We start from the raw sequence: 13,252 nt of genomic DNA, 5'->3' as shown, positions 1-13,252 counted from the left end.
TACCATGGACTGCTAAAAGAACTAACAGATCTGTCCTGGAGGAAGTGCAGCCAGAATGCTCCTTGGAAGCAAGAATGGCCAGACTTTGTCTCACTTATTTTGGTCATGTTGTAAGAAGGGACCATTCCCTGGAGACGGATGTCATGCTTGGTAGGGTGGAGGGTCGACGAAAGAGGGGGAGCCCTCAATGAGATGGATTGACACGGTGGCTGCGGTGATGGGCTCAAGTATAGCAGGGATTGTGGGCTGGCGCGGGATCGGGCAGTGTTTCGTTCTGCTGTGTATGGGGTCGCTATGAGTCGGAAATGATTTGACGGCACTTAACAACAACAACAACATATAATTCTTGGTGGAAATTTTTTCTCTTTCGGGGTTTTGTATATACCATCTCATTGACTTCTCGCTTGCATGGTTTCTGCTGAGAAATCAGAGCTTTTTCTCACTGGCTGTCCTTTGTAGGTAACTTTTTGTTTTTCCCATGCAGCTTTCAGGATTCTATCTTTGTTTTTGGTTTTGATGAGTTTGATGATGATGTGTCTTGGTGATTTTCTTTTGGGGTCTATCCTGTTTAGGGTTCATTGGACTTCTTGAATGGATATATTATCATCTTTCATCATTTCAGGGAAGTTCTCCTCCAGCAAATCTTGGACGATTTTCTCAGTGCTTTAGTTTTTCTTTTCCTGTTCTGGATTTCTAGTGACATGTAAGTTATTCCTTTTGATGGTTTGAAGGGTTTTTAACAGCCATAGTCTTGGGGGTTCCACCAGTCTTCAGAAGACAAGTAAGCCTGGTCTTTTTCATGATTTTGAGTTTTTTTTCCACATTTTTCTTTCACTCTATCTGGAACCTGCTACTGTGATTCCTTTCAGAACAATTATGAGTGGGAGCTGGGCACCATCTAGTTCTTCTGGTCGTAAGGCTGTGGATGCTAGGGTTCTCATGGTCTGCTCTACAGGGTTTTCTAGGATTGATTGTTTAGGAGCAGAGAGCCAAGGCTTTCTTCCAAGATACCTCTAGGTGTACTTGAACCTCCAAGCTTTTGGCTAGCCACTGAGTGAGTTACTATTTGTACTGCCCGGGGACTCTTCAAAATAAGCTCATGGAAACAATTCACTAAATGTTTGCAAGGACAAAGCTCTTTCTTTGTAGTCTGTATACTTGAAGGACAGGTAGCTGGGGTACCATTCTCAGTTCACTCTCTTTCCTTAAATATCTTGTATAAATCTTTTCATTGCCTTTTGGCATTGTATGTACTTTGGATGAAACAGAGATGAAAATATTTTCTTTTTTTCCCTTCTCACAAGTGGCTTGTCCTTTTTGCCCACTTGCACAAAGGAATATTTCTTTTGCTAGTGTTCTGTCATTATTTAAAAATTTGTCTCAGTTTTGATCACTGTAGTAAATAGAACATTGATTCCCAAAGATGTCCACATCCTAATTCCTGAAATCTCTGAATATGTTACCTTATTGGCAAAAAAAAAAACTTTGCAGATATGATTAAATTAAGGATTTTAAATGAGGAGGTTATCTTGGATTATCTGAGTAAGCCTAATGTAACTAAACGGGTCTTTGTAAAATGGAGGTAGGAATCTCAGGGTCAGAGAAGGAGAAGTGATTAGGAAGTAGAGATTTGAGTGATTCAGGGCCCAAAGTAAAAAAACAAAACAAAACAAAAAAGACACTAGAACCTCTAGAAAACAGCAAAGGCAAGGGAACAGATACTTTCTGGAGCCTCTAAAAGGAAGAGAGCCTTATGGGCACCTTGATTTCAGTCCAGGGAGACCTCTGACCTTTAGAACTTGAAGGTGATAAATACGTGTTATTTTAACCTAATTAATCTGTGGTAATTTGTTACAGCAGCAATACAGAACTAATACAACTTACCTAAACCAATTTTCTGTGGTATGTTGTGTGTCCTTTCAATTTGTATAACTCTGCTTATTCTGTTTCACTGTTTGTTGTCTATTAGTTACTCTGTCATCGGGAGTTACAGTTATGTATATGCTGGTAAACTTTTACCTGTGTTGAATATCATTTTTTTTCAATCTTTTTTTTTTTAAAACTCTAAATTAAGAATTTCCATTTCATTTTGCTTTAGGCGAAGTCTATTTTCCTTTCTGAAACTTCTACTTTTATCTAAAATGGTAGTTTTATTTTTTTCTCTTGATTTCCCAAGTTTTTCCAGATAACGTTTATATTTCAATTAGCAAATGGTATCTATTTGTATGTGATGGGTTCTCCATCTTTAGGAAGTTTGTTTTTCCTGGCCCTTTCTGAGATCTGCCATTGCCAGGACCTATCATTTTCCATGTGTTTCCTCTTCTCTTCTTCAAGCATCTTCTGCCTATCTCAGTTACTTTCCTAAAATAATTTGGAAAATATGCATCCTGTTTCTTTTGTATGATTTATGAAAGGAAGAAAAAGGACATACACTGATTTTCACAATCACATTGATAGTTGGAGTGTCTTGTTTATTTTATTTTGTAATATAATTATTTCTTGGATACTAGGAAGAGATTTTAAAACCTAAGTTGCATATGAGAAATACATTCCTTCCTTGGTTTGCTCCTCTAATAATTTTCCTACTTTCTGGTCACTCCTTTTTAGACTTCTTTGCAAATTTCTCTTAAATATATCTTTTAAATATTGATGTTTTTCAGAACTCTGACATAGACCCTCTGGTAGCATAGTGGCTAAGACACTTGCCTGCTAACCAGACCGCTGGCGGTTCAAACCCACCAGCCACTCCTCGGAAGGAAGGTTGGGAATCCTACTTCCGTAGTGATACTGCCTCGGAAACCCAAGGAGGGGTCGCTATGAGTCGGGTTTGACTCGATGGCACATAACAACACAACAACAACGACATAGACCCACTCTCTTTTCATTATTTTTATTTCTTTGTTGTTTTTAAATAATCCCTATTGTTTCACCTAACTTCCAAATGCTCATGATTTTTATGTATATCTTTAGCCTAACTCATTTTCCTGAACTTTTAGTTCTACATACCTCTATCTATTGAACATCTCTTCTTAAATACCTTGGTGACACTTCAGCCTGAATTCTAGAATGTGTCCTCAAGTCTGCTTCTCTTCTTATGTCCCCATTTTCAGTAAATGCTTACCTATGTACTCAGTTGTTTAATTCTAGAATTGTGGGTATCATTCCTGACTGTTCCTTCTAACTCAACACATTAATCTCCAAACTCTATCAATTAGTTCCATAAGTATATTTTTAATTAATCTACCTCTCTTCATTCCCATCTCACCATTCTAAGACAAGCAACCACCATCTCTCATTTTGACTGGTTTCTTTACTTCCAATTTTGTGTTATATCTTACTTGGTACCCATATGGTGATATTCCTAAAACACAGATATAATCACTTCTCTCCACTGCTCACAGCCCCACAGTGTTTCTCATCACCCTTTAGATAACTCAGCCCACATGACCCCGATTGAAAGATTCTGTTTTTCTATTAATCCCCCTAACCCTACTTCATCTACAGAATCAAGTATGTGATTACTAGAAATCACAATACCAAGCTTTGATTTATAGAAAAAAAATCACTATTTGTCGAATTGAGTTACTGAACCTTTCTTTCAAACTGTACTCTTGATAACTTTTCCTTTAAAATGATTTTAGTCAATTTTATGATAATAAAACAGAAAAAGAAATCTTCTCTCTGTTGCATTTCTTTTCAGTTTTTGAAAGAGGTAACACTGACAGTACGAATATTTTGGAGATTATACAGAAACTAGAATAAAAAAATAAAATTATAAAGCTGATTTCTCTCTCTCTCTCTCTCTCTCTCTCTCTATATATATATATATATAAAACTAGACTCATGCCATCAAGTCGGATCTGACTCATAGCAGCCCGCCTTGGGTTTCTGAGGCAGTATCACTACGGAAGTAAATTGCCCAACCTTCCTTCCAAGGAGTGGCTAGGTGGTTTGAACCACCAGCCTTCTGGTTAGCAGTCAAGTGCCTTAGGCACTATGCCACCAGAACTGTGTGTGTGTGTATACACACACACACACACGTGTATATATACACACACATATATATTATAATTTACATGCTTTATATGTATGCTGTTAGGTGGCCTCAAATCTGTTCTGACTCACAGTGATCCTATGTATAACAGAAGAAAACAGTGGCGAATCTGTCTCCATCCTCACAATTGTTGCTATGTTTGAGCCCGTTATTGTAGATCCTGTGTCAATCCATCTCATTGAGAGTTGAAAACATTAGCTACATCAAAAGTTCAAAAGTTATATATCAAAACATATCTGTATCTTTGCTGTTGACTAATAATAAACATTCATACTCTCAGTATTTACCTCCAGAGTCTTAAATATCTGCTAGAAGTGGTAACATATGTAAGTTTGGAGAAACACAGTAAGCATTTAACATGTTTTCTAGTTTGTATTTATCTGGTAGTCAAACTAGCATACTAAAAATTGAAGTGAGTGTTAAGGTGTAGAAATATAACATTTATACTTCAGTTTATAATTACTTTAGTTTTTATTTACCTTTTAACCTATTATAAAAAGATTTAAAATTCATTCAATAACATGTATTTATTGAATGCATATACTATGTGCTAAATTCAATTATTAGCATTTAGGTATACAGTTATGACTATCACAAACTCATTGCCTTTGTAGAGTATGTGCATGTGTGTGTTGTGTGGTGTGATAAAGGGATGTAGATAGTAAATAAAAACAAGTAAACCTGTACTATGTGTCATTAATTAGAATGTTGTCAATAAGAAATAATATGCCAAGAAAAAAAATAACAAAACAGACCTAATAACCACTTGTTTTCCTCTCTATCCTAACAATCTAGCAGTAGATTTTGTTAAGATCTGGGTAACTACTTTTATAGATATGAACATGGTATAAATATATATGAAACAAATTTAAATTATTACAAAAAATGATTAAATAAATATACCTGAAACACCAAGCAAGCAGTTTTAGAAATACGTGTTTCCCTTCAAATCAAGTCTATGTACCAGCTCTATGATTGAGGGCCTTGTTGTTGTTGTTGTTTGCCGTCGAGTCGTCTCCAACTCATAGCGACCCCTCCTTCGGTTTCTGAGGCAGTATCACTACGGAAGTAGGATTGCCCAACCTTCCTTCCGAGGAGTGGCTGGTGGGTAAGAACCGCCAGCCTCTGGTTAGCAGTCAAATGCCTTAGGCACTCCTTACAGTTTCCAAAATTTCAGTAAGTAGGTAGTAATACGGTGAAAAACAATAGAATGTTTGTATCTAATTGTCATAGTAAATCCTTATTTTGAAGAATCTTATGTCTGAAGTTTAAGTAGTTAATTTAATGAAAATATTGATAGTCCCTGACTTCCAACAGGATTCTGTTTTGATGACTCCATTGTAAGTGAGTTCTGGCATAAGTGGAATAACTTTTTTTTTTAATATTTTCATTATTATTGCCTTTTATTATCAGTATCTTTATAAATAAAATATTTATTTGTCTTTAAGGTTTGGAAACATTACATTTAAACTTACAGATCTATTTTAACATTGTCTGTAACACATATTACTAAGAATAAGATGTTAAAAAAAAAAATTCCAGGCAGTCTTAAGTGCAATTTGTTGTAACTAAAACATATTGTAAGTGAAGGACTACTTGTATTTACTGCATATTTACTGCGGGACAATTATTGTGTTAGGTCTTGGGGAAAAGGTGGTGACAGATGTGTCCTTGACGTCAGAGATGTTAGAATCTGAGTTGTGCATTGTTTGAAGGAAAAATAAAATTTTAGCCTTTCTTTGATTAGAGCTTCACATGAGAATAATTAGTATCATGTGAGCAATCACCTTCAATGTTCAGTTTGTATTTTACAATAATAGTCATTGTATTAATTCTTCCTTTCATTTTTTCAGCAATCTTGAGTCAAAAGTTTCTCTGCATAAATTATATAATTTATATGAAACTTTATACTATGCTATAATCTTTCAACTGAAATGGTATAATAATAATAAGAAGAAGAAGATGCTGACAACTTTGTCTATGTGATTTGTAATTGAAGTTCACTGACTACTATTACCCAATATGGCATTGGAAGATTTCCATTTAAGAAAAATGATTCCCAGAGGCCTTATTTGAGAACAAGTAATTGGGGTGATCAGCCTTGCTCTGTTTTAAGGGGACTTTAACTGTAGTTGAGAGAGAAAAATCACTGAGATGATTCCTGGGAGCATTTAAGAGGAATAAACAAGAGTAAGTTCTAAAGAAGATCTTGATGTCTCTCCATCCAGCCTCTCTCCCATTTTTTTTTTTCCTTTCCTCCCTTCCATCATCCCCCCTCCTTTTTCACACTCTCCTGTGACCAGTGCCTCCTCTGTCTATGGGCCTATAAACCTCAAGGTCTGCCTTAAGGACTTGTTCATTGTAACTTGAATCCATAGTGTGATTTCTTTTGTCTCATCAACTATGTTTCTTAGCTCATTAATAATGTTCAGATAATAAGAGGTTCTGGTTTTATATTCTTGTCTCAAATCCTATTTGTAAAAAAAAAAAAAAAATAGAGAGAGAAACATTTTGGTTTGTCTAGGAAGCACTGTATCAAATAGACATATGCTTAATAATCATATTTATGAAATGTGCAATACATTGTATATCACCACATCATACTGTGCCACTTTATGAAAATCCACAGGAGAAAACATTTTTCTAATCTTAATTCTAGGAAAAATTGTTCTCCTACTGTTGTTGTTGTTGTTAATGTGCCTTCGAGTCAGACCCGACTCATAGCGACCCCTCCTTGGTTTTCCAAGGTGATATCACTACAGAAGTAGATTGCTCAATTTTCCTTCTGAGGAGTGGCTGGTGGGTTTAGTACTAGTGATCTATTTTCTCTTGTGGACACTGTAAACTTTATAAGTGATGTGGTATTCTTTTTGCTATGACCAAGGTAAAATTTGGAGACATGTGTTGTTGTTGTTGTTGTTATGTGCCGTCGAGCCCACCATTAAATAAAGTAACTATTTGACTAACTACCACCATTTCATTTTACTATTCTATTCTTATCATTTTCCTATTCTGTGACTCATTCATTTTTACACAACTTTATTTATACTCCCCAAAATTCCCAGTCTCCAGCCTTGGGATTCAACCTTTACTTCAATATTCACATACCATACAGGTGAGAATCCAGTGTACTTACAGTATGAATTCATGATACAGTATTGTAATGGGTATTAACGAGCCTGGGTGGTGCAGTGGGTTACAGTTAGCTGCTAAACGTAAGGTATTCCATTGGAACTCACGAACTCACCCAGCAGCTCTGGGGAAGATGGGCCTGGAGATCTGCTTCTGGGAAAATTACAGTAAAGAAAACCCTATGGAGTAGTTGTACTCTGCAACATGTGGGGCTGCCATGAGTCAGGGACCAAATCACAGCAACTAGTATCAATGGGGGAGCTCTGGTAGCGTAGTGCCTAAGGCACTTGACTGCTCACCAGAAGGCTGGCGGTTCAAACCCACCAGCCACTCCTTGGAAGGAAGGTTGGGCAATCTACTTCCATAGTGATCCTGCCTCGTAAACCCAAGGAGGAGTCGCTATGAGTCGGGGCCTACTCGATGGCACACAACAACAACAGTATCAATGGGTATTGATTGGTATCTGTGCAGTGCAAATGGTTTGTTCACTTGGTTGTTAACCCAAAAGTTGCAGATTCTAAAGCTGCCCTGGAAAGGGCTGGCAATCTACTTCCAAAAAAATCAGCCACTGAAAACCCAATGGAGCACAGTTCTACTCTGAAACACATGGGATCACCATGAGTCAGAGTCAACTTGCAGGCAATTAGCTTAATAGGTTTGATGTCCAAAAACACAGAGATCCAATCTTACTTTGATTATTTGATTCCTTTCTTGCCTATTCATGTCTCTGTTAATCACTGTCCTCTTTCTGCACCATATTATCTAATCTTTGAGCTCTGAGGCTTTCCCTATGACTCTCCAATGAATTTTGACAGGTTACGGAGGAGAATTAGTACACCAAACAGAAAACCTCTTAAACTTGAGTGTCACAGACCGCTATTACAAAGTTCCTGCACCATTTCCTCCCAATGATTATGGTTTAATAACTTTCATTCTCATTAGACCCTGGTTCCAGGTTGGGAGGTGGGAAGGTTGCTTCCTCCCAACACTCTGGTAAGCGCTTCCCATACTTGTGCCTCCTCTTTGGGAACCAAAGGAAAACTGAAGATCTCTTAGTATGGCATTCAGAGAAATTTTAATGCATTCTCTCCCTTAAATTCTCCTATCCAGACAAGACCTTATTAAGAAAATAGGGGAAAGAAAGAAGAATTCAGGAAACCTCAGCCATTCAAATTAAGTGTTTGACTCAATTTCCTGATTCTGATAGTTGTCTGGGTTGATATGTAAATTATGGCTGAGAAACCAATGGAATATTGTGATTTATTTTCTTTTCAATATAAATTCTCCTCTAAGCTTCAGTTTAGATTGGCAACTAAATGGAGGTGAAAAAAAATGATCTTTCTCTGTTTGCTTTTTTATAACTCTTTCTTTTAATTGCAGGTTCTTTCACATTTGTTCCATGGCTTCTCAGCTTTAAAAGAGGAAGAGCCCTAGAAGAAAAAGAAAATAAAATACTGGTGAAAGAAACTGGTTACTTCTTTATATATGGTCAGGTATGTTTAAACCTGAATTCTGCTTTCACTGTAGAATGCCTCCTATTTTGTACTCACTTGTGATAAAGTTTTTTTTTTTTTTTTTTTTCTTGCTTAATTTTTCAGGTTTTATACACGGATAATACCTTTGCAATGGGACACTTAATACAGAGAAAAAAAGTCCATGTCTTTGGGGATGAATTGAGTCTGGTCACTTTGTTCAGATGCATTCAAAATATGCCTGAAACACTGCCCAATAATTCCTGTTATTCAGCTGGTAAATAATATGTTTCAGACCTGCCTGTTGTGAAATGAAGATATATTGTGCTGATAATCTGAGCTTCATAATACAAGAGGAAAGGATGGTGCAATGAAATGCAAATAGATAAAAAGATGTTCTTCAAAACTGTGTTTTTTATTATCTTGAATGATAAACTAGCCCCTTTTCATGGAGACAGAATAAGTCATTACTGATAGTTTTATTATTTTCATGTAAATTTAGAAAAGGCAGTAACTTCATAGCATTGAACATTGAGAAAAATTCAGCTTGTGTTTTCCTCAACATATAATAACAACAGAAGTAGCAATAACTATAATATAATCAGAGTGCCAGGGACTACTCTATTTACTTTACATTAAAAAAAAAAAAAAAAAAAAAAACCTCACTGCCTTCGAGTAGGATCTGACTCACAGTGACCCCTCCTTGGGTTTCCAAGGCAGTATCACTACAGAAGTAGATTGCCCAATCTTCCTTCTGAGGAGTGGCTGGTGGGTTTGAAGCGCTAGCCTTCTGGTTAGTAGTTAAATGCCTTAGGCACTATGCTATCAGAGAGCCTCTTATGCTTCCCCATTTAATACTCTTCATGTAACAGGTACAGAGTCTGATACATAGGGAGGTAAGGTAACTTTCCCTAAGGATGCAAAGTTACTAAGTTTTAGGACTTGGTTCAAACCAGTCAATTTGGCTCCATAGCATCAGCCACATAACTCCTTTACATACTGTTGAAGAAATGCCCTTGGCTCAGTTTGAGGGCTAAGACGAATGGCAGCATTGTTTCTCCAACTACTCATATATGAAATTTTCATACAGGTGACAAATAGACACCAGGGGGGTAAATTCAGGATTTGAAAGTGTAGGAGCAACGTGTGTTAGAACTCTGCAGCAGTGAAGCAATGGAGAGGCAAAGGGAATGAGTAGGTGTTATTCATTTCAGGCCTCTTCTAGTAATAATTGACAACTTAGTTCCTGGGTTGTACAAGTGATTAAGCCCTTGGCAACTATCCAAAAATCTGCTGGTTTGAGTCCACCCAGAGGTTCTTTGGAAGAAAGACCTGATGATTACTTTTGAAAATATCAGGCATTGAAAATCCTATGAAGCACCATTCTACTCTGACACACATGGGGTTGCCATGAGTCAGAGTCAACTTGATGGTAACTGGCTATTTAGTTATTATTTTGGAAATTTTTAATAAATATATTTATTTATTTATTTTTACTATTCACTTTATTTTTTGTGGGTAATATTTCAAATTAATTAATCAATTTTTTTCAGAAAATAAAATTCACCTTAAACACATTTATTTTTTTCTTTGATGATTTTTACCAAATCTGACCAGAACCCTGGGAATGTCTTCAGATCCAGATAGTTACCATGAACAACAGTGGGAAACACAGGGTTGGTGATTTGCTGTCCATTTCAAGTTTTTTTTAAACAAACAAATGCACAATAAATTGCTTAGAAAGGAAGGAAAATATTTCATAATAATTATGATGATGATATTTGTGTATCTGCAGCCAAAACCATAGTTCTAAGTGGGTGATGAGGAAGTATATGAAAGTGGAATTCCCTAATATACATAGAGAAATGTTTCTCTGCACTGCATGGTGACCAGTATCTTGGCACTTCATAATATTTATAAATAGTGAGGCTGGTCCAATATATTACTCATTTGTGTTCACTACTTCTTAGAGTTTTAAAACTAACTTTTTTAAAATTTCCAATTGTCTGCTCCTCTCACGTATTACTTTCCATTAGAAAGCTCTGCAAGTTTTCCTCGGTGCCTTGCAATTTAAGAATAATTGACTTGGCTCTTAAGATATTTTTTTCAATGCTAATAAACCAGTAGTATTTATGAGAAACATTCTCTAGGAAATTTCTAGTTTTAATTTTAATCTTTTCTATGGTGAAATTGTTTGAAACCATTAAAATTGCACATTAGTACATAAAGCACTTCCCTAATAACCTGAACAAAATAATAACGGCCACTTTAAGAACTTCAATATATTACCAAGAAACCATTATTTCATTAATAAATTGAATATAATTTTTGTAGGAAAAATAACTGATTGCTGTAGTCTGGATGAATTCAAATAAATCAGAGTTAATATTATTTAAAGCTCTGTGATCTATAGCCATGGTCAATGCATGAGACTATTTTCAGTGTATATGGTAATTAGCAATCTATTCAACAGATTTCAATCTTTTCTCACCGTTTAAGGTGATCATCAAATGATTTCCCAATTCTCCAAGGCATACATACTACTAGTAATAATACCTAAAAATGTGGTCTTTTGTTTCTTATCTTTCTTCAACCATTAAAAACTAAAACAAGACCCAGGGCAGAAACTTTTGTCATTCTAGATCATTAATCTGTCAATATCTAGAAAGATGTTTGGCACATAGTATTCAAAAAACACTGACTAGCCATGGACCAAGTAAATCTGAGTGTGTTGGTATTGAGTATGGAATAGTTTTTAACATGTTGTTGTTATTGTTATGTGCTGTCGAGTCAGACCCAAGTCATAGCGACCCCTCCTTGGGTTTCTGAGGCAGTAAGTATCACTACAGAAGTAGATTGCCCCATCTTCCTAACATAGATATATGTATTCTTTAAATAAATTTATACAATTTGTTAATGAGACAATGCAACTGCTTAAAAAAATGTTTGTCAAAAGTACTGGTAATTCTGATACTAGTTTATTTGTTAATTTCTTTATTTCTTCTCCTCTCACTTCTCTTTCTCCTTCTACATATTTTTTTTTTTTTCAAATGGGGTCAGGAATGACCTGATATATTGACTATAGTTCCTGAATTATATTTCATATTCCTGATTCACTGACATCACTGTATTCAGGCGCATGCAGATTTATTGTACATTTTTTTGGACTTAGTTACTTTTAACATATCATAATAAAGACAAATTTAGTCATTTAAGGAAATATAAATATAGAAGGGTATAAAAAAAGTAATCCAAATGGCTCCTATTTTCAGTCTGGACTCTGGAGGAAGAACTATGTTAAAAAATGTACTATGTTAACAAATAGTGTTTTGGTTTTCACTTTTTTTATATATCAGAATATATGTACATTCAATATTATAATTGGAACTATGCAATACAAATATGTGTGTATCTGCAATTTTATTTGGCATCATTATTAAAAATTCTCCTTGTAAATAAATAAACTAAAACGTCTTTTAAATCTATACTATAATATTCCCAACAAGGGATGTCTATGATTTACTTATCCTATTTGAAAGTTGGGCATTTGGGTTCTTTCCAGATTCTTCATTTTATAAATGGTAGATTATAAATATATTAACATATTATAACCCCTTATACTTATTTCTTGTTATTTTTAGTCTGGAAGAACAGTGACTAGTTTAGAAGCTCATTGATGTATTTTGAAGTGTGAATGCCTATGTTAAATATTTTCCCAAAACAAAATAGTTTATTTTTCTTTCTTTTCCATTTTGCAACCTCTTAAAGTTCATGTGAATAATTCTTTTCCAGGCATTGCAAAGCTGGAGGAAGGAGATGAACTTCAACTTGCAATACCACGAGAAAATGCTCAGATATCACAAGATGGAGATGGCACATTTTTTGGTGCATTGAAACTGCTGTGACCTACTTATACCATTTCCGTGGTTATTTTTCTCCCTTCTTCTGCATCTCTACAGAGAAAATATTTAAACTGGAAATGCCGAAGGAAAAGAAAAAAAGTAGTTGCCACAGCCTTTTCTCTGAGCTATTTGTTTTGGTTTTCTGAAACTAGACCAAAACAGGAAACTTAACAGACAACCACAGCCAAAGAGTGTCATGTGAATTATGAGAAATAGAACACATTTAAGGAAAGATAGAATTAGAAATACTTTTTTACCATAATGACATATTGACCAATTTAATCATAGCTTCTTGTCTTGGAAGCAGCATGCAATTGAAAGGACTAATAAGGATTTCTTCAAAAGTAATATTCCATAATTTACTATGCAATAAGTGTCCAAGGCTATAGGATATTAAGACTTTTTTTTTGTGAAATCTTAGTGTTTTATCCTATTTTCACATTAATTATCTTCTTGCTTTTTTCACTTAATATTGTGGAAAGTTAAAGAAAAAAAATCCAGAATCTCTCACTAGACACAGAAGTAACTTAAAGTTTAAGCTTAAAATAACTGAAACAAAATAGGATACAAGTACTATTTAAGTCTTTTTGGTTTACTTCAAATTTGTCATTTTTATACCTGATATTATACGTTCCTGATGGAATTTTCCTCCCATGTGTACACATACACTAATGTGCATTTTTTATAATTAA

General features: G+C 35.1%; 1 protein-coding gene across 1 annotated transcript in view; it reads left to right on the top strand.

Moving 5' to 3' along the window:
• Nucleotides 1–12,563, top strand: part of TNFSF13B (TNF superfamily member 13b) — a 47,034-nt gene extending 34,471 nt beyond the window's left edge. The window contains exons 4-6 of the mRNA XM_007938913.1: nucleotides 8,567–8,679; nucleotides 8,785–8,935; nucleotides 12,451–12,563. Of these exons, the coding sequence (XP_007937104.1) occupies nucleotides 8,567–8,679; nucleotides 8,785–8,935; nucleotides 12,451–12,563 (377 nt within the window). The remainder of the gene's footprint in view (nucleotides 1–8,566; nucleotides 8,680–8,784; nucleotides 8,936–12,450) is intronic.
• Nucleotides 12,564–13,252: the final 689 nt, after the last annotated feature.

The sequence above is a fragment of the Orycteropus afer genome, unplaced genomic scaffold (genome assembly GCF_000298275.1).
Source record: "Orycteropus afer afer isolate SDZICR_OR568_19922 unplaced genomic scaffold, OryAfe1.0 scaffold00055, whole genome shotgun sequence".
Taxonomy (NCBI): Eukaryota; Metazoa; Chordata; class Mammalia; order Tubulidentata; family Orycteropodidae; genus Orycteropus; species Orycteropus afer.
The sequence above is the reverse complement of the archived record's forward strand: the minus strand, read 5'-3'. Positions and strand labels throughout refer to the sequence as shown.